The 21,468-nt window shown below is 38.6% G+C and overlaps 1 protein-coding gene across 4 annotated transcripts in view; it reads right to left on the reverse strand.

The window, feature by feature from the left end:
- Nucleotides 1-1,258: 1,258 nt before the first annotated feature.
- LOC142152342 (transcriptional regulator QRICH1-like) overlaps nucleotides 1,259-21,468 on the reverse strand; it is a 41,931-nt gene continuing 21,721 nt past the window's right edge. For all 4 annotated transcript variants that reach the window (XM_075208899.1, XM_075208902.1, XM_075208898.1 and 1 more), the window contains 8 exons: nucleotides 20,352-21,370; nucleotides 13,949-14,120; nucleotides 11,776-11,930; nucleotides 11,188-11,302; nucleotides 10,992-11,100; nucleotides 9,625-9,776; nucleotides 3,457-3,547; nucleotides 1,259-2,689 (listed from right to left, as the gene is read on the reverse strand). In XM_075208899.1, coding sequence (XP_075065000.1) covers nucleotides 2,500-2,689; nucleotides 3,457-3,547; nucleotides 9,625-9,776; nucleotides 10,992-11,100; nucleotides 11,188-11,302; nucleotides 11,776-11,930; nucleotides 13,949-14,120; nucleotides 20,352-21,359 — 1,992 coding nt within the window. In that variant the 5' untranslated portion in view covers nucleotides 21,360-21,370 and the 3' untranslated portion in view covers nucleotides 1,259-2,499. The remainder of the gene's footprint in view (nucleotides 2,690-3,456; nucleotides 3,548-9,624; nucleotides 9,777-10,991; nucleotides 11,101-11,187; nucleotides 11,303-11,775; nucleotides 11,931-13,948; nucleotides 14,121-20,351; nucleotides 21,371-21,468) is intronic.

The following is a 21,468-nucleotide window of genomic DNA, read 5'->3' on the forward strand; positions in this document are numbered from 1 at the left end:
ACTTAAATTTTCCACACACAGCACCGTCATCATGAAGAAAGTAGAACACAAGAAAGCCACCTCCCAAACATCGACTGTTACATTTCAGTTGCAACTGAAAAGTTCAAACATTCTATTGTAATTTAAGACATATATACTTTCATATTAACTAAAATTTGCCTCACACATTATTATATAACGAATATCTGCCAATTGTCGAAGGATAGAAATTTGAAACACTCACCATTTGTGGGGGCACACATAATAAAATTTAAGTCAAGCATGCGACAATCTAGAAATGTTTGCCTGCAGCACTGAAACAGCAGTGAAAGAGGACATTAAAGGTTATATTAAGCTATTAGGAAATTTATAGCAATTGTGGTATCAGGATGCAGCCACTTGCATCTTCACAATCTGATAGTCCCACAATGGTCTGGGTTATATTTGCTGTACTGATATAAAGTCTGTTTATTTTCTCATGGCAATGTATTCCTGTACAATTTAGAGTATATGCGTGTCATTAAAATATCCTCATCATACAATTCTAACAAGTAGCAATATCCAGTATAAAAATGGCAATAGTGCTTCTACAGCTGAACCTTCAAAAACTTTTATTATGGAATAATGTGATGATTATCATGCAAAGAAGAGTATTGAGTGGTGTCAGATATAGGTTTAATGCACTAAATAAAGGATAATAATAATAATGCACTAATCTTAAATCACTTGTAGGTTTAAATCATCAGTTCCTTGAAAAAGCTGTATATAAAATGTAAGTCAGTGTCTATTTACCACTAGTCCATGACAGGCTTCAGTAACATCAATAATAATAAAAAGAGAAAAATAAATAAATAAATATAAATATATATATATATATATATATATATATATATATATATATATATATATATATATATATATATATATATATATATATATTTTTTTTTTTTCACCTGTGCTTCAGTGCATACCTAAAAAAGGGCATAAAACTTGTCACATCATGCAGTTCTGCCTGCTGACTTCTTTTGGAAGTCCCTTAACAAGTGTACCCAGTCATCAACATGCAGCAGAATAAGTTCACACCTTTGACATTTTCTGATTGGCTGAGGATGATCGCAGCTAAACTCCAGCAACAGCCGGGTATTACAAATTGATCTACTAGGAATAAAACCATTCAAAAATGTCTCAATCTGGCAAGTAGACACCCAGGGTATCCTGGCAAGAATCCCAATAAACTGATGCTGAACTATATTAAAATAGGTTTCTAAAGTCAACATAATACATTCAATTGCAATTTTTATTTCAAATCAAAATTAGTGATCAATCTGTATTAAATAACAAATATACCAGAAATCTAGCATACATCAGATATAACAAACTCATTTTTTCCTATTAGTGATTTCCATTTTAAATTTTCTTTGTGAAAATATACAAATCTCCCTGTAAAAGTGAACTTACTAAAAACACAAGTAATCAAAATTTACATTACAGTCACCACTGAAAGAAATCCAAGTGCCTGGATTGTGTTAAGGCACGGTATGACTGGATTTTTGAGGTAAGGTTGTATAGTTTTTTTTCTCAGCATGATGTGCAATCCTTCTGTGCAAACACAAAAGTAGGTGTTAACCAATAAAGTGTCAAATCTGTAGTGACATTTTACTTAGGCACAAATTACACCCACAACGTCAAACACAAAAGCTGGAAATAATCCAACAATTTTGAAGCTTCCCATGAACCCAGTTTACACTTGCTTTCAAAATAATAAAAAAAGTAAATTAAAAATTATATTGTTTCATCTTTCTATTACAATTAGAAAGACAATATCTTGAAGGATTGAAATGTCAGTATTTTGAAAAGACTGGATCATTTCCATGGAAATTCTGTTCCTCTGCAAGTAAGCCAGTCATGGAAGCATTCTCCTTTTATAAAGGAAACAAACAGTACGAATCCATAATTTCAGCATGTTTCATTTGGAACATGATTATGGCTGCATTGCACTAAACAGATTAATAAATTATAAAAATTGCCAAGCGCTTGTTACAAACGAACAATGATTTCATACGTACAGTCTTTCACATGGTACATATTTCTTAATCATACAGACTTAAGGTAAGACTTGACCTTATATGCATGTCTTTATATGCGCAAAAAGACAACAAAAAAACCAAAACAAAAAAACAGAACAAAGCAGCATATTTACATAAAAAGTGAGTAATTTGGAGTGGACATTTTCTCCATACAAGTGATTTCAGCAATGTATATACAGTGTTAAATAGTGCTCAATGTAGTGCCAGCATAAATTATATCAAGAACAAATATTGAATCTGCAAAATGTGCTTTTTGTACATTGCAAACATATAAACATGGATTGTGGTCAGTAAATGCTTTGTATACTCAAAGCAATTCGATTTTCCTGTGGAATAAAGTACATTAAGGTAAAGATTCTGCACAGTTTTCTCATGCTTTACAAATAAATTGTATATACAAATAATTGAACAATATGGATATACAAGCAAGTGATTAGTAGGCAGAAATGCGGGATGAAGCATGTGCCTCCTGGACCTCTTTAACCAGTAATATACGAGTCAACATCTGCTCCATCACCTCCTCATTTACAGGCTGCCCAGAGTACCAGATGGGACTATTCGGTGCAACCACTGGCTCAGGTACCAAATAGAAGGCATCAGTGGGTCCTCGAGCCCCCTGAGGACTGAAGAAGAAATACCATGTGAAAACAACACTAACCCTGTAGAGGCATTTGTAAACAAAAAACAAAGAAATACCATAAGATCAACAGCAACATAAACAGACAATCTTTGGATAGGAATGAATTTAGAAATCCTGTATCTCTAAATCTGTAGTTATACCCACATTAGCCATGAGTATTTACCCCTTTGGAATTTTTCTTATCTTCTCGTATGATAGAATCAAATTGGATTGTGAATTCTCATCACTGATCAACATACAATGCTCTAATTATCAAGAAAAACCTCAACTTCTTGGCAGTCAATTCTCTGTTTTAAGAAAAAGCATTAATCTTGGTTTAAGATCAAAAAAAATCTTCTTATACTTTCTGGTACACTTCTTTTTGCCACTCTCTCATAATGCACAAATTTATGAAGTGTGTGGACTATTCTTATTCTATGGACAGTGTTTATCCTATACCTGCCATGAAAGACTGAGGTATATTTAGTAAAGCTTCTAAAAAGGAAAAATGGAGCGGTTGCCCCTAGCAACCAGATTCTAGCTATCATTTTCTAGATAAAAGCTAGAATCCGATTGGTTACTATAGGCAACCCTTCACTTTCTTATTTAGAAGCTTTAGTAAAACTATTCCTGCAACTCTAACCTAGCCATTGGTCTCTTGGTGGCTACCCAAAAAGTCCCCTTCTCACACTGATCTTTCTTAACAAAGACTTTACGGCCACCACTCATTTAAAAATTTATATGGAATAAAACATTTGCTCAAGAACATACCATTTAAAGCGATAGAAATCATATAACTTGATTGGACACTGTAGTGGGTTATCTGGATTTTCAAGCTGCTCCACGTAAGTTTCTTCGGTTACTAAAAACAAAACAAAAAAAAAGCAAACTTTACATTTCACTTCTCTTCAGTCCAGCATTTCTAAATACTAAAGAAATATAATAAGCGAGTGCTAGACTACACTATTGTCAAAAATCAGATGTACTATTCATATATAAAGCATAATTACTGGAATCTGTTAGGAAACAAAAGTGTCCAAAAGTAATTGAAATAGTGATGAGTTCATTTATGCATAATGTTATCGCAAAGTTTGGAAATTACATACAATAGTTCGATACAAGCAAAAAAAACCCAAAAAAACCCCAAAAAAAACCCACCACACATTCTGTGGATGGGTTCTAGAAAAAACTGGATGTAGGAAATGTCCAGCAAGACACACATGGTGTGCTCCTGGTAGCTTGCAAGGTGGCTCAGCACATCCAGTGGAGTGCAAGCCTGCTGTCTCCCACAGATGTGTGTGCCAGTCACTACTACAGTCTGAATGAGCTTGAAACAATGACTACTTGAAAAAAAGGTCAGAACTTAAAGTCATGATTTTAAATCACTAGTTTTTATTTTGTGGAATCTGGCTGTTTCATTGTTTTTACTTTAATCCACCTTATTGTATGACCATCTGCTGATTAAACCTTTGGTCATCACCATTTAGAATAAAATGAGGTGTAATAGAACCAGTCTATCTGGTTTTGGTCTCATATTCCAGTGGTCCCTCAGTTAATATTCACGTATCTATGAGTCATACATTTGACCACATATTGCAATACCATTAGCCTTCACTGTTTTCTGATAAATATTTATTATTAGGACTGGTTTACATGTACTTACACTTATTATCCACTAATATTTGATCAGTGTATACTTGCATTTTTTGGTAATTGAGCACAATACATTGTGTGTATGTATATGTTATAATTTTAAATCAGCAGGAAAAAAAAAACAAATTGCTCAATTAAATCTAGCAATTTTTCTGTGAAAAAGCGCAGCTCAAACATTACTAGCGTCACACTGAAGATTTCTTCACAGTGGCTGTCAATAAAACTCACATTTGAAAATCTCTACATATACTGTACGTTCACATGCACAATTAAATCATTTTGTAAGAGGTCAAACCAGCGATTTTCTACTGGAAAATGCAGCTCTATTAAACTGAAGTGGTACCTGACAATTACATCAGACACACATGCACTGCTGTTAAAATTTGTAGCTATTTTTTGTGCATATTAAACCACAAAAGCTCAAAAAAAATCTCATTGCATATAGTTTATTATAGAAGGAATTTTCAGCAGTGCACTCTTAAATTTCATATTCTAACTCAACAATTTTCCACTGTAGAAAAGAGCAGCACTTATGGCAAGTAATGATTGCATTATTAAAGGAATAGCATATCAATTGATTGTGGATATCACCAAACCTTAAAAACAGGGAAATCCAACAGACACTGTTCCACACACTTCTGAAGGGTTCAGACTTATCCTCAAAATAGGTCATCCATACTCTTTTGGTCCTGGTGGCACCTTGTCCATAGTGTGGGCATTTTATCAAACTCCATTAACCTCCTAATTGAACTAAAGGGATTTTTTGCACTGTGTTTGTGTACACTCATGTCTTATATTTTAGAAATACTTCTCTTTCAAATCTGTGTTTTTATATAACAGGACATGACTAACAAAAAAAGTCAAAATCATAACATTTGATAAATACAATATAATATTCAGTAACAGATTTTATTTGTTGACTAACAAACCTGAATAAACCATTTTTGAAAAAGCAAGTATGACTTCACTGGTTTCAGTTCAGTAAAAAGGGTAATTTGAGCCAGGTGCTGCAAATCAAGTCCACTAAATTATTTGTTCAACGGAAAGTGGTACCGCCCTCTATATAAAAGCAGAAATTTGGGCATTTTTTTGTTTGGAGCATTCATGTTTGTGTAAACATCATGCCCAAGAGAACAGACTTCTGCAATGACCTTAGAGAAGCAAATCTAGGAGTAATTTGTTAAAGTTCACCATTTAGAAAAAAAGATGGAAAAGGGAATTCTAACTTAAGTATATAATGTACAATGAAATCTATGGAAAACTTGAAGATGTCATTTTAAAAATAAGGCACAAAGTGCATCTTCCATAGGTGAATATTCAAAAACTTAAATACATGGAGTAAACTGCCCACAGCACCCAATGAAGGAAATGCCTTTTTTACTTCTAACGAAGCCAAAGATTTAGTTAACCTATTTTCCTAGGTTGAAAAATGGCACTACCAGGGAGCTTGCCTTTAATAACCTAGAGACATACAATTCTATACAGAGGATGAGACTAATAATCAGATCCTTAGCCAATTTTGTGGTAAGCCATGCACAGCTCCTCCGATTTATGTTTGTCAGCAATGTTTCTAACAAGGTCCCTGGCTATGATTTTTCAGGGAAGGCCTTCTTCGGACTAGAGATAATCCAGAATGCTATAGGTCGGAAAAGTTCCGCAGAGTAATTTCAGAAAATATATTGTTTTGGAACAGCTCCTTTCTTGGTGAAAAACTGTAATCAGAGAATTCTCAGTGGCCTAAGCTGCCTCATAGGGAACAGTGCAGATATAAAAAAAAAAAAAAAAAAAAAAAAAAGCAATTATGAATTTCTAAACAGCAAACTCCAAAGCTGGTGATTTTTAAAACTTCCCGACTATCCTAACTAGAATCCGGGGCCACTGAAGTGGATGAACCTTGTTTCCTCCTCATCAATGACACTGTTTCTGACCCCTGGGTGCACACCATCAATTAGAGACATCCGATATCCTTTCCAAACCTACTGTTCTCTTCAGTTCCCAGACTGCAAATTTTTTTTACACTTTACCATTCAAGGACTGCTGAATGCTACGCCCATCTGCTCCGTCACAGAACAGAGAGGGGTCAGGTTTTTTACTCCAATCATTTCCTGGTGTCCGAACAGTTCATTCTGACCTTTGTGGAATCTGAAGGCTCAACAAATTGCTCCCCCCAGGAGTGATTAAAGGTGGAGTTGCTTCATTCTGTGATTAAAGCCATGAGCAGAGGGAAATTTCTGGTTGCCAACCATATGGGAAGACAATATAGGAATAAGGATGGCTTTCTTAACATGCAGGGTCAACAAGCACTTCCCATAATCTTTATGAAGGACACATTCAGGAAGTTGGACATTTACAATAGTCAGCTTACTATATCCAGCTCCTGGAGTTGCTTGGCTGGACAATAAACTGGACATGTAGTCACTGATCCCATTGACATTCATAGGGTTCCTGGAACTCCGTTTGAACACTACTTCAGAGAGCATTATTCCCCAAGGACAAAAGTGTATTATATTGTATTAGTAAATCAAAGACTTATGTATTATATATACACTAAAGGGATCAGCACACAAGAATATTACATACAAAGACATGAAAAAGGTAAAGATGGCCATGCCCAAATGAGTGGAAGAACAATTGTGGCTGGTGGTGTGAAAGATGTCTACTTTAAGGCAACAGCTTTATCAGCCATCAATAATAAAGCAGTCATTAGCATTTCAGAGCAGCTACTGGTGGTGAAGCACTGTTGGAATAAGAAGACAGTGCAAAGCGGAGTCGTGAAACAAGAACCAGTTTGTCAAACATCTGTGCCTGGTGCTTTTTTTTTTTTTTATCATTCTTTCTGCAGGAAACAGAGCCAGGACAGTTGTTCCCCATGATGGTCAGCAGCACGATTGTCACCAAGGTAGCAGCAACGTTTACCAAAGGGAAAGATTGAGAAAGCAACAAGCAAGCGCAGTTGACAGCAATAACCATTTTCAACAGGTCCTGCTCCTGCACCAACCCAGTATCCAGCAGACCCTCCAAACAACCCTGTCCCTGTGGTGATGAGACCACCATTTAACTGTAGCATTGCCTTCACAAATTTATACCAGTTTTGATCTTAAGTACAGACACCAGTAATGCCCCCCCCCCCTCCCCCGCATGCCACTCTCTACTGGAGCGAATATTTCCCCTTCTGTCCAAGTACTACCAATTAATATTGTATTAGACAAGTGGGAACCTTGTTTTTAACCGTGAACGCAGTGAATTTGCAGCTCAAACACACTCCATTTAAATTGTACTCTGCTCACAGAACAAGTCTCTCAATCAACTGAAGGTTTCCATCTGTCTATTTTACAGGGTGGTAACCTCTCTGGAGGCGGAAGGATATTTCCCTTCTGGCAACGGGAGACACTTCGCTTATGATGTGGCAAGTAGTCATTACGAACCTCAATGTCCTGGAATAGAGTCTGTAGAACTTTCTCTTGTGTCCAAGTTATGTGGTCTGCTTTAAGGAGTTTATGGAACTCATCTGGCTTGATGAGTTCCCCTATGTCCCTAAGCACCAGCACATTGTTCTTCAAGGGCTGGTCAGTCCGACCTCAACTGACTGGTGGCTTATCTGAGCCGTCAACAAAGCATTTGAAGCCCCCAAAGCCATGAGGAAAGCATCTCCCACCCTGCAGTGGGTAGAAAAGTTTTACAGACCTGATCATTCACAAAACTTTGTGTAAGTGGACAACTAGGAAGCAGACTTCCCCAGCAGTCAGCACCTGAACCAGACCAATGTAACTGTAACTTTTATTATGGAACACTGTGCTGATCTGGTGTCCCTGGAAAGTGATCAATTAGTGCTGGAAAAAATTACAAGCTGCCCCTCTGTGCCACCAGATCAATGAGCTACGCCAACGCACTGGTGGTTCCGTGGCCCTTCCAATTAGCGTCTCTCTTCAACCCAACTCTGCCGATTCCTCAGTTGGGATGCAGGTGTTGTTCATTGCACCCAAACTGCACTAATCAATATCTAGGTCAGTCAATCTCCGTGCCTTTCACTTCGGTAAGAAATTCTGCTCCCTCTTTAAATCAAGGATCAACAGACTAGCTCTTAACAAAATGGCAGTTGAAGTTATGATTTGTAAGCACAAGAGTGTTGTGCCCCGGTTATTCAGACTGTGCTGTGGAAGCACTCTTGTCTTGTTCCTTTTTCCTGAGTAGCTGTGTAAAAAGGCGTTGCTCGGAGTTCTCTTAAAGTGCAGGATTCTGCCCTCAGTGAGTATATTAATGCCAGGTATGGGACACATTAGGCCGCCTTTTTGGTTTCCTATATATCCTCGGTACCTTAACTCCCTTTAAGCCTCTTAATTCTGCTCCATTTGTTTTCTCACCTGGATGCTCATTTTTCTTCTACTTATTCTTTTAGCTATCAGTGTCTCTGAGTCAGCAACTCCTTTCAGTAAGTCTTCCATAAAAAACAAGATAAACCTTAATAAGGATCTCTTATTCTTAACCAAGTTTTTACATAAAACAATGGTCCTATTCTTGTGACCTTTCTCTAACTCCAATGAAGCAAAGCATGGTGCACAGATGTATCCATCCAGAACTCAAAATGTCCGCTTTGACATCAAATATAAGAGGACTTATATTGTATTATATTGAGGACTCTGGCAGGCTACATGTTGCCCTCCGGGTAGACCGCACACCTCACCACCGTGGCCAGTAGTCTGTCATGAGACGTCTGTGGGAAAAGGTGGCAGCTATGCAAACCTATCATACCCACAATTTTTTTTCTAAATTTTATATAGTGGACATTGCCACCTTTAACGTCAGAGTCTTTGGAAGGAAGATAGTCTTAGTGGCTGTTGATTCCCAGGCATTCCTCTCCTCCCATAGAGAATGGCTTTTTGACATGCATCTGTGTGCCCCTACAGCTTCAAGGAGAAATAGGGATTTCTATGTGCCATTAAATCCCCTTTGCCATGACTAACACAGAACAATCCACCTAGGAATGCATGTCTTCAAATTACTCTACTCATTTTCTTGTCTTCTTGCTGGGCTAACTGAGGAAGATTCAGAGGAACAGGGAGGTTTCATCATGCTTTTCCCCTTAGAGGTGAACCATAACCCAGTGTTTTATTTAACTCTTTTGGTTTAGAACTTTTCCCAAAGATTTACTTCACACCCCCCTAGTTGTTCATTCTTAACCCTATGCAAAACTGGATTCTGTCACAGTGTGGTGTGTGGAAGAGGGAGATGGCAAACATACAAATCAGCAAGGTCTTTAAACACATCACCACATCAAGTACCACACACCTTTTAAACCGCTTTGAACTTGACCATAGAGCCGTAAAAAGCGTATTGTACAGTTTTTGTCTTTTCCTATTCCTGGATTCTTCCGGGTCTGCTTTGTAATCTTGGAGAAAGCCAACTGTGAATGTTGCTCTACAGTTTTCAAAACAAAGTACCTTGGAAAGAAAGAAGGAATGCAAATTAGCATGCAAATCAGTTCTTCCTAAACAATACAATGTTTACAATTGGTTCTTCCATTTACAACCGTTGTAAACAGAGAAAGTGCATCAAAGATCATGCATGCATGAACGTAACCATGATACAGTCAATGGCAAGTCAAAGCACACAAAACTGCATTATTACACCCTACAATAATAATAGAACTCTTAAAAGCAGCTGAGGACAAGGAAAGTGTCACCCACTGGGGGGGGGGGGGGGAGAACTAGTAAGTGACTTGTGGCGCAACACCACCCCTTACATATCCAACATTAAAATTATATTATGATAAGAAATGAAGTAACAGCAATTTATGACCTGCAACCATGTCCTCCAACATAATCGTGGTTAAAATAATATCCCCTCCTAAAGCCTTGCAAATAAAGCAGTAAGAATAAACAAATAGCTACAAAGCTAGGAGCAAATCCAGCTAAATGGTGCTAAATCTGCACTCGGACAAACCATGTTGTGATGCAATTTTTTATTTTTCCAATGTAGTGAAAAATACTTTACAGGTACAACTCAAAAAATGGTCAGCATTAGCTGCTAATTCAAGTTGGTCTAAGATGCTCTCTGCCAAATAGATAGGCCTACAAATGTTGCAGAGGTGCGAAATTACACCTTCTAGCTGTATTTACACCTAACTCAAAATGAGGCCCAAAGGCTTAATTCACAGTAATAAAACAAATAGCAAAAGAGTCACAGTCCACTTATGTCTACTAATGAGCAGACTGGATATAAATGTTCTCCTTCCCCCTCTTAAGGCATGGTTAATATGGTGAATGGAAGATGAATAAAAGCAAACACATTAACAGTGCAAGGAATGGGGACTTAGATTGGCCAAGACAGCATGGATGTCAGGAGAAGGCAACTCTTGGTTCCTGCAGCCTCTAAAAGTATAGACATGAAGTAGCACAGTCTATTAAATGACATGTTTCATAGGTGGAAAAGGCTTGAAATGATAAATTAATGTATGGCATTCTCCTTTAAGAGAAAATCTCAAAGGATGGAAATAGCACGATCTATTCGTGTAAAAAAATAATACAATTTTGCAATGATTTGAGCCTGCTATTAGGGAAATAAACAAGACATTCAAATGAAAGTAGCCAATTTAATGACATCTTGTTTAATGATAAAATATGATGAATATGAATACATTCCCTATATTTTCTTACTTGGTGTTGAAATACATTAGTGTGAAAAGTAGAGTGGTTGGCGAATGGGCACCTAATTGCTTGCAATCCCATAACATTTCTTCAGAAATGCAACTGGAAAGGATATAACCTATGGGGAAAAAAAAAAAAAGGGTGATAAATCACTATGTACCAAAACTTTTAGTGAAAGTACTAGACAAACTTGATAGCCCCCTACCAAAAGGATTTACTCTTGGACACCAGCCCTTAAGCACTTCATGAAGCTTTTCCAAAAATTTTGAATAGTAGAGATCAGCAAAAATGTTATCAATCCTGTTGTTATCAAACATATGCTAGAAAAGAAAACGGAAACAGAAGTTACACAAACTCATAATAAACCCTTGTTATAAACTGTCCAATCATCAATAACCAAATCAAAGTCAATGTTTCCTCTGTAAATTTAGTCTTCACAAAACAAATGCTGAAGAAACAAATTGAGACCATTTCTAGAATGCACCATGCAAGAATAGAAGAATATACACAATAATTACGAAATATAACACAATATATAATGAAAGACTGCAGGTAGTTTAGTTTTCTGCTACTTGAGCAAACAAAAAAAAGAATATTTTTATAGGAAGCATACGATAGGTCTCATTTTCTTTAGAACTAAAGTAGTTAGAATTAATTCGATTACAGATAACAGTTGTCTTTATTGAATGCATGTTTATTGTATTACTTAAAGCCAAACTATATATTTTTTTCTTTTTGGGGGGAAGGGGGGTAATAAAAGGGCAATGGAGGGTCAATCTTAGTCAAGCCTTACCTTCTGTATGCAAAGGAGCAAATAAAACAACATATCTGCATCATATGGGGTGCCATCATGTTTTTTAGCTTCTTTGGTTATTAAACATAAACCATAATTTAATTCTGCTATTGGCACAGAGAGAACATCTTCTTTGAAAATTAAAGGTTTTCTTCCTGTAAAGAAAAATAAGTATTGGCATTGGACAATGATTCTATTTTATACAATACTTATGGGTCTTCCACTAAATGAGGGTTTTATTTTTTCCCTCTTAAAACAGCCCCCCCCCCCAAATAAGTTATATTTTTAGATCACATACCATAAAAAGTTGTATGAACACATAAGCTGTAGCATTTTGTGTGTTGTTTTTGTCAGCCAGGTGGCTTTAAGTAGTAGCTTGGTGGGTGCAGTGTAATATTTTGCAACAATAATAATTAAAAAAACAAACTAAAAAAAAACAAAGGTGCAGGTTATTGACAAAACTAATATTATTCCTAAAGACTTGAAGTTATTGTCCACTTTGCTGGCTGGTCTGGACACTTTTTTTTTATTATTATTTTTTTAAAATAATTGCCTGGCAGCTGAACCTCTGCCTGCCTGGACTGTCCAGACTCGAGGCCAGTGGTCTAAAACTCTGCTAGCTGCAGTGCTCACATAGCGCTTATTATAGTAGGATAAACAGCGGTTTGTCCTAACATAATAGGACTCCCAAGAGCCGGTTGGCAAATAAAAACCAGTCGGGTGGATCACCCAGGAAATAGGTCCTGAGGAGAACACTGATTAGTTATATTTTGCATACAGTCAAGTCCATAAATATTGGGACATCAACACAATTCTCATATTTTGGCCTCTATACATCACCAGAATAGATTTTAAATGAAACTAACAAGATGTGCTTTAACTGCAGACTTTCAGCTTTAATGTGAGGGTATTTACATCCAAATCAGGAATTACAACAGTTTCTATATGTGCCTCCCACTTTTTAAGGGACCAAAAGTAATGGGACAATCGACTCAAAAGCTATTTCATGGACATGTATGGGCTATTCCCTCATTACTGCTCATGATCCAAAACATACCACCTCATCAGTGAAGCATGGTGGTGGTAGTGTCATGGCGTGGGCATGTATAGCTGCCAATGAAACTGGTTCCCTTGTATATATTGATGATGTGACTGCTGACATAAGCAGCAGGATGAATTCTGAAGTGTTTCGGGCAATATTATCTGCTCATATTCAGTCAAATGCTTCAGAACTCATTGGACGGCGCTTCACAGTGCAGATGGACAATGACCCGAAGCATACTCCAAAAGCAACCAAAGTGTTTTTTAAGGCTAACGGAATGTTATGCAATGGCCAAGTCAATCACCTGACCTGAATCCGATTGAGCATTCACTTGATGAAGACAAAACTGAAGGGAAAATGCCCCAAGAACAAGCAGGAACTGAAGACATGTGCAGTAGAGGCCTGGCAGACAATCACCAGGGATGAAACCCAGCGTCTGGTGATGTCTATGCGTTCCAGACTTCAGGCTGTAATTGACTGCAAAGGATTTCCAACAAAGTATTAAAAAGTGAAAGTTTAATGTAGGATTGTTTAGTTTGTCCCATTACTTTTGGTCCCTTAAAAAGTGTGAGGCACATATAGAAACAGTTGTACTTCCTACACTGTTCACCTGATTTGGATGTAAATTCCCTCAAATTAAAGCTGAAAGTCTGCAGTTATAGCACATCTTGTTTGTTTCATTTCAAATCCAATATGATGGTGTATAAAGCCCAAAATATGAGAATTGTGTCGAAGTCCCAATATTTATGGTCTTGACTGTATATTATATATTTCATGTGATATTAATACAAGTATAACCTCCTGTAAGGATGAATGTTAATAATGCCATTACACTGTTCTTTATACAAACTAGTGCTTTATGAAGCAATCATTTATCGCACACTGTAAATAAGGATTGTACCATAGACAAATTACCTACATAAACGCACAAAGCCTGTGGTCTCCCACATTTCTATGGTCACAGAACTTGTCAGATATTTTATAGATATATAGAGACCCATCTATCTCTATCTCCATTTCCACACACAGCAATCTGAACCAAACTACAAGCATCTAGGGGTCCACTGGTATTATTGCCCTTTTAAACAAGTGTCTGTATAAATCAGTATTTTGACAAAAGACATCCCATACTTCCAAACAATGATGACTTGTTTTCAGCTTCTTTCAGCATCTCTGCATTTTTAATCTGTGCCCAAGTCTTCCAAAACAAAGCTCCTTCATCTGGTTTAAGGGTGCATGGGAAATCAGCATTATTCTGTAATCGCAGATGTGGCTCAGACGGAGAACAATGTACACCTTGAGGCTAGATAGGCCAAAAAGTAAAAGGAATACAATTTTAAACATTTCAAACAATTAACACCAAGCAAAGCTTTTTAATTCAAATGATGCAAACTCCCTAAATGCTATATCTCTGTATTTAATATAACATAAATCTGTATCAGTGTCATTCATAGACTAAGGAAAAATGAAATACAAATGGGCTGAGAAAAAAAAGATGCAAACAAAACAAAAGGTTTGACTAAAGATAGCAGAGGTACAAACCTAAATTATGGCATGTCAGGCAGACATTTCCTCAAACCGTAGCAGTGTTGGTCATAGCAAAACTATCGAAATACCACTTAGTTATTAAAATGTTTTTGTTACCGAACTTCCGTAAATGACCTGTCAAACAATTCAGTAAATACCACAACCATGCACCTAGGCATGCAAACGTATGCACAATGTCCATTATTAAACAGGTTATTTTATATGTCTTGGATTATTTATGTGATAATATAATGTCTACATTTTATACAAGTCATTCAAATATAAAGAACAAGCCTAAGTATACATTTGTCATTCTATTCTTAGAAATAGAGCTCAGAAATTCTTGTGAAAGGTAAATTCCATGCCCATTTAAGCAGGTAAACATTTGTATTTACCACTTAAGAATGGCTGTGAAGAGGGGTGCAAGGGGGAAATCAAGAAGGAGCCACACGTTCATTTGTAATCTGGCTCATGCCTCCCCCTTTGCAGAGTCACCTAGCCCCAGCTTTCACCTTGAGCGGAGACCTGACAACAGAGCCCCTGGGAAAGGGGAGGGGAAGGAAGTAACTACCTCCAGTGGAAGTGCAGCTTTAAATTGGGAAATATATTAAAAACTCAGCACTTCACAAGAGGTCTTAAAAACAAATCATACATTATTGGATGTGGGATTAAAGGTACTATATTTACACACAAAAAAAATAAAGTCAAAGTCACATACACTGTGATGAAAAGGTTAAGACAAGCATCATTTGGGAAGTTAGAATGCAGACAGGTATTATAAGTTAGTCTCCACAATTAGAAAGAAACAAAACGAAAAAACAACACATGCATCTTGGATGTCCATTCAGATTTTAAAACCACTGTGGCAAGGGTCCATATCGTATCAAATTGTCCACCAACGTGTGTCACCAAATTCGGACACTGATCTTGTCACAGGACTGACCTGTGTGTCCAACATTCAAGTCACCTTTTATTCATTAGCCTAGAGCAGAGATGCACAAACCTAGTCCTCAATAGCTTCTATCAGGTCATATTTTCAGGATTTGTCTCTGTAAAAAAAACAGGTGGAAAAATTACTGACCTCACCGTAAAATCCATTTCTCAGAGTCCACTGCTGGACACTGATACATTGGTGTATAGTAGGTGGGACTGGAACTAAGGCACGTTAAATCTTAAACTGAAGGACAGCTCCTACGACCCTCCAACGAGAGAGATCTTCAGTTTCATAACAAAGCTCAAAGAAAAGAGCCCAACTAGGCATAACAGCACATCTAGCACATTAATAACCAACATTCAGAGAAAAGGGAGGGATTGCAGTGTCCCCCAATAAGCAAATCCTCTTTTCTCTTTCATGCCATTGGGGGACACTGCAATACATTGGTGACATACCGTAGCTGCCCCTAAGGGAGGGGTTTGTCCAAAATAATTGCATATAAGACCATGCATCTTGGGACGCAAAACTTTGCAACCAGCAAAAAAACCTAAAGGGTATGGGCAGAGTTGGCCGAAGCAACAATACGCGCCACCCAGCAAGCACCAGCAGCCCAGTTAAAGGAGAATAGAATCCAACTGGCACAGATCTAGCCCCACAAAGGAAGGCAAAGAAAAGTGATCAAACAACAATACAGTGTGTGTGAGCCAGCCATCCATGCTGGTGTACAACCATACCAAAAGTAAAGTGGATACCAAACTGAAACCATATGGTCCACCAAGCATCTGAGAACCCTAACACCACAAAGGTGCAAAGCACAGCAGAAAACGGAGACAGAGACAGAGGGATGGTAACTAACTCCCAGGCGAAGGATTCTGAGGGACCCACACACCATAGAATATGTATTTTACACAAGTCAGTAATTAGGAGAGCATAACTATGGCCGGTGGGGCCAAGTTGAAACAGCCAGAAGGCGGCCACCCGCACAGATTGTAGTGTCCTCAACACAAACTAAAGTAATGCGATTGGAAGGAACATAACCCCACAGCAAAACCTTAAGTGAACAGAAGTGGAGCATCTCTAACCAAACCCCTATCTGACTCACCTCTGCCTATGACATCCCAGTAGTGGTCAGCACTAGCTGTGAGGCAGGTATGTGTGCTGAAAGGTGAGAAGGAAAAAGGTACACCTACCACTGTGGTCTGAGAAAGTACCTTAGGGAGTTCGTCTCTGGCTGTCGTCAGTGACTTAGTCCAAGCCAATTCCTCCACAGCCGCAGCAAGAACTAATCACAGCACTCCTGCACACAAACTGTACAAGGGCATCTGGGACAGACAGTCCTAAGACAATTGAGAATTATATACAGCACCAGTATAGTGTTGCACAGACTTTCCAGTAGCCCATTATAATCTCGGAAAGCATTTTGTCAGCCATGGTGCAGGTATCCTACGTTTAGTGTGAAAATACATGAATACACCAGAAGGGGGGGGGGGGGGGAAGAAAGGAGAAAAGGTACAATATTGCAGTGTAATACTGAAGTTCTATGGTAGTACAGACAATCTAACTCTGGTCACACTAGGAATAGTTACACACACACACTACTCAAGCCTAAGCAAGGTAGACACCTATCTTGTGAGCAACTATACCATATGAGGGAGCGTAGCACAAGACAAACGACACAAGCGCATGGAAAACGGCATCTGCGCTGAGCAATCTCAACATGTTCCCCGCCCTATTGCTATGGCCACTCAAGCCATTCCCTATAATAAAGGAGATCTGGTGCATAAGAGGTACTGACACCGTAAGTGCAGCCAATCATGGCACAATGTGGAGAGAAATTCTTGGCAACGGAACTGCACCAAGCACATTAGAGTTGTACACTTTCCTGTGAACCCTGCAGAATGGAAAGTCTGCTATATCATGCATAGATCTTTACTCACTGCTCAAGTGTTATAGCTGCAACATCATCATGTATTTATATACCGCCAGAAAAGTCCGCAGCGCTTTTCAATCTATGACAGAATGGACCACCTATGCCACCCTGTCTGTTGTTGCTGGGAACCGCCTGGGCTTACTTTGCCATCGTTCCCTTCCGTTATCCCAAATGCACCCTCTAACTGCAGTAGAAGGGGCTTACAAATGCTGCCACCACTGGACTCCTTACCTGCATCTAGTACCGGGTTCCTTCTGGGTAACTGTTACTGCTAGGGTACACATTCTCGCTGCTGCTGGGCTGATACCCCTGACCACTTACTATGGATCAAGGTTGCTGTGGATGTATCCCCCCTGGCCTATCAAACTGGCCAGAGCTGTGGGTAGAGTGGTGGTGCTGGAAAGCAGGGTCCAAGCCCCAGCAGCCAAAGACAGATTCGATTTTGAGTCTCATGCGGAAGATCCTGTGACCTACAGATTAAAGACGTTTTCAAGCAGGTCTTTGAAGCATGTGATGTTTATTTGCAGTCACACTGATTGAAGGTACCAGTGATCAGGTCAGATGGAACAAGAATGATGATACATAAGCCATTCTCTACAATAAAGGAGACCTGCTGCAGCAGTGTCAAAAGATAATTTAGTATTACATGTGGCACAAGAATAGTAATGCAGAGACCTTCCAGCGGACCCATAAGTCGTGGAAGTCTCTCAGAGATTGTGACATTTAAACCACTGATAAATAATAGTGCATTAACCCTGTGTGTCAGGTGTATGCAGATTCCAAATAATTGAAACTTAAAAGGAAATAAAGTGCCTACCACGCTGTATACAACAGGTGGTTTTTAAAAGCATACCAATAAACAGCGTCCTGTAAAAAAAAAATCAGACTACTAGGCACAAACTTTGGAAAAAAATCTTCGGAAAAATAGTGCCAGAATCAGCAGGTCACATGTGCTTTTTTTTTTTTTTTGGAAAATAGCCACTTGCCAGCAGGAAAGTCTGCCGCATGTGCTTAGGTGGCAGAGCCCCACAGATACGGAGTACATTAAGATATGAACTTACACTTTTGTGCTCATATAAGTGTTGGAATCGCTAGCAAAGTTCTCTCCTGGAGTAGACCTGTCGGGCGGTCATCAGAGTGTCAGACTGTACTCACTAGTTAGAGATCCGCTCAGGAGGATCTTGGTAACCCGATCAACATGAGAAACAGGGCGCTGTTCTCCGTGTCAGATTGCCACGGAAGCTGTACTCTCCTTAGAGGAGATATGCTCTTACCGCTCTGAACAGATCACTTGTGCAGCTGCACACTGCTAATGGGGGACGTCAGCCTTACCTCCCAGAGCTCCAGTAATGCAATGCAGTGGCCATGCACGCCTGCTAACATGTAAGTTGGCACATAGAAAGGGAGATAGAAACCTGCAGGATACTGAACCCTGATCAGGGACCCTGATCCGCTATGAAAAGGTAAAAATTAAAACACAGGGCTCAAAAAAACGCTAAAGAAATACACCCGATTCCAAAGGGCACTTAACTAAAAACGAAGATGGATCCCGTGGGAGGGGCATAGCAGTGGAGCAACTGCCCTGCGTTGTAAGATTTAAAGTGCCCTAGCTCCAATTCCACCTTCTATACCTCAATGTATTGCAGTGTCCCCCAATGACACAAGAGGAAAATATATTAACTCACTTGTGCATGAATAAACAAATCCTGAAAACATGAAAACCAAGGGTAGCTCTTTAGGACACAGTTTGAGCACCTCTGCCTACAGGTTACAGTCGCAATCTTCAGGCAAACATAACACAGGCCAATGCACCCAAGGAGCTGAAATGTGAAGCTTTGGTATTTTATTTTTTAAACTAGTAGATACTATGGGGGAGATTCTAATTCTAAGCCAAGTGCTGGACAAAATGTATGTGCAATAATACACCGTTTTATCATGGCCCTGAAGCATATTAAAGTGTTTATCAAAAATGCATGATCTAGTGCTTCTCCCATGCATTTAGGAATGGACCTTTAAAGAAGACCCATTCCAGTAGCCTAAGGGCTCACAGTCAATTTGTCACATTCATGAATATAATATCTAGAGCTTGAAAAGAATGAAAACCAAAATAAGCAAAGTGAAGAAATGGAAGTGAATCTCTGAACTCTGGCCTCAACCAACCAATCTGTATATATTGCTCCAGTAGGTATCCACTTTTTTTCTCTACACAATAGGTATACTAACAGGTAACGATTCACCTTCGAACACAACCTTCACGCAAGTCCCATTTTTTAAAGGAGTAAAGAACTTGAGCGTCCATGCATCCGAAAGACATATCTCCATTTGAATCTGGTTAGAAGTAAGCTCTGTCTAAACAGTACTTGTCATATGTTCACAAACAGAACAGACTGTAGGATACACACATGCATGTGTGAAAAGAAAAAAAGAAAAAAAAGCCCCATCAGAACGCATGCTAAAAAATAACCAACTCAACACTATAAATATTAATACAAATAGGATTTAAATTTTTTTTTTACATTACATAAATCAGTATATTCTTAATTAGTACTGTACATGAAATGCATTTTTCTACTACTTGCATACACACGTACTGTGCCATCTAATGGCACGTATACATGTCGTTTTTAATATAAAGACTACTCCACGACAGTCAACACTTACACCTACCCTGCAGCTGGTGCAAATCATAGTTAAAACACGCACATAAAACAAAAATCCTAGACCTTAATCTGCCATATCACAGTTGGCACACCCTTACAGTACATTTCCTATGTTAATCCGTCCCTTCCTTTCCCCGTTCCAACTTAGCAGTTGCGTTGATTGGCAGAGTCCATTTCTGAGCATGTGCAGAGTTATTTCACGCAAAATATGGCATGCAAAAGGGACTTGTGCCCAAAGAAAAATCAGGCCCACATTGTTTTATTCTAATGCACCCAATGTAAATCCTGGCCAATTTAATTTTTTCGCCATTACAACTACATAATTTTACATTCGTATCCGTTAATACAATAGTTTGTGTTATGTTTGCCATTTGTTTCTTTTTCTGAAGTTCTTCTAGTTTATATGTATGTCAATGTAAATAGTTTAGCAGTTACAATTCAGAATTCTAGAATATATTCATTCACACTAACAAAATTACCTACCTGTACTTGTTGATCCCAGTATTTTGAAGACTGGTACATACGTCCCCCTGTTTGTAAGGACAAGGGAATTTGAATGTTCCCATTCATGTTTAATAAAGACATTGGAAACCCAGATGAGCCAGAAGCATGCATTGCTTTATCAGAAATGTTCTTTTTCACTTCAAAGCTCTCTTTGCTCTCTTCAAGTTTAACGCTACTAATGTTCATTGGAATCTCTCCCATTTGAACTATTCCACAGCTGTCCTGAGGCACAGAAGTGTTTATTATAGTCTGAGATTCAGGACAGGTAGCATGCGCAGAAAAAATTGCCCAAGATTCTACATTAGGTAACTGTCCTGCATTTGAAGTACTGGCAGGTACGAGACCATACAACTGACTACTATCAACAGTTAGCAGCTCCTGACGAAGAGGAATGTAAGTTTGCTGCTGGCTTTGTACAGGCAGCGCTAGGACTGTGGCAGGACCATTCTGTAAAGATGTGTGGTTAATAGTGTAGCTGTCCTCAATTGGCAAGTCAAATTTTCGTTTTTTCACTGGCTGAGATAATCCTGATGAGCAAGACCGTCTATCCTGAGAGCTAGATGTACCAATAATGTTAGCACTCTGTCCATCAGAAACAGGCTGTCCTTCAACCTGCTGCTGTAGGTTCTTATTAGGTTGGCCTGGCTGAACATCAACATTGTGGCCTTGTCGTAATTGTACATGGTGCACTGGGATGTGATGCTGATCTAGAGGGACTCCAGGGCTTACAGTAGAATGTTGCAAAGGAGAAGCAATGGGTCTAGCAAGCTCCAACAAAGAACCTGCCACATCAGACCCATCCATGTAAAAGTAATGATTCCTTTGCTGATATACAGAAATTGGAGAATGTACAAACTGTTGCATTTCTTCAGTCCCCTTGCTATTGAGAGAATCTAAGAATTCCTTCATGCGGTGGGGTGGTATTGTCTGGGCTTTCATTCTCAGGTAGTCTTCATACGGAATCGAGTTTTCTAAAGAATGGTTCATCCTTCTGGCAACTGCAAAAGGAATAAAAATGAATTTAAGCAAACACTCAATAGTTAAATCAACAATTCTTACAAATATATAATACAATCTGTGCAAGTGTTTCTAACAC

The sequence above is a fragment of the Mixophyes fleayi genome, chromosome 4 (genome assembly GCF_038048845.1).
Source record: "Mixophyes fleayi isolate aMixFle1 chromosome 4, aMixFle1.hap1, whole genome shotgun sequence".
Taxonomy (NCBI): Eukaryota; Metazoa; Chordata; class Amphibia; order Anura; family Limnodynastidae; genus Mixophyes; species Mixophyes fleayi.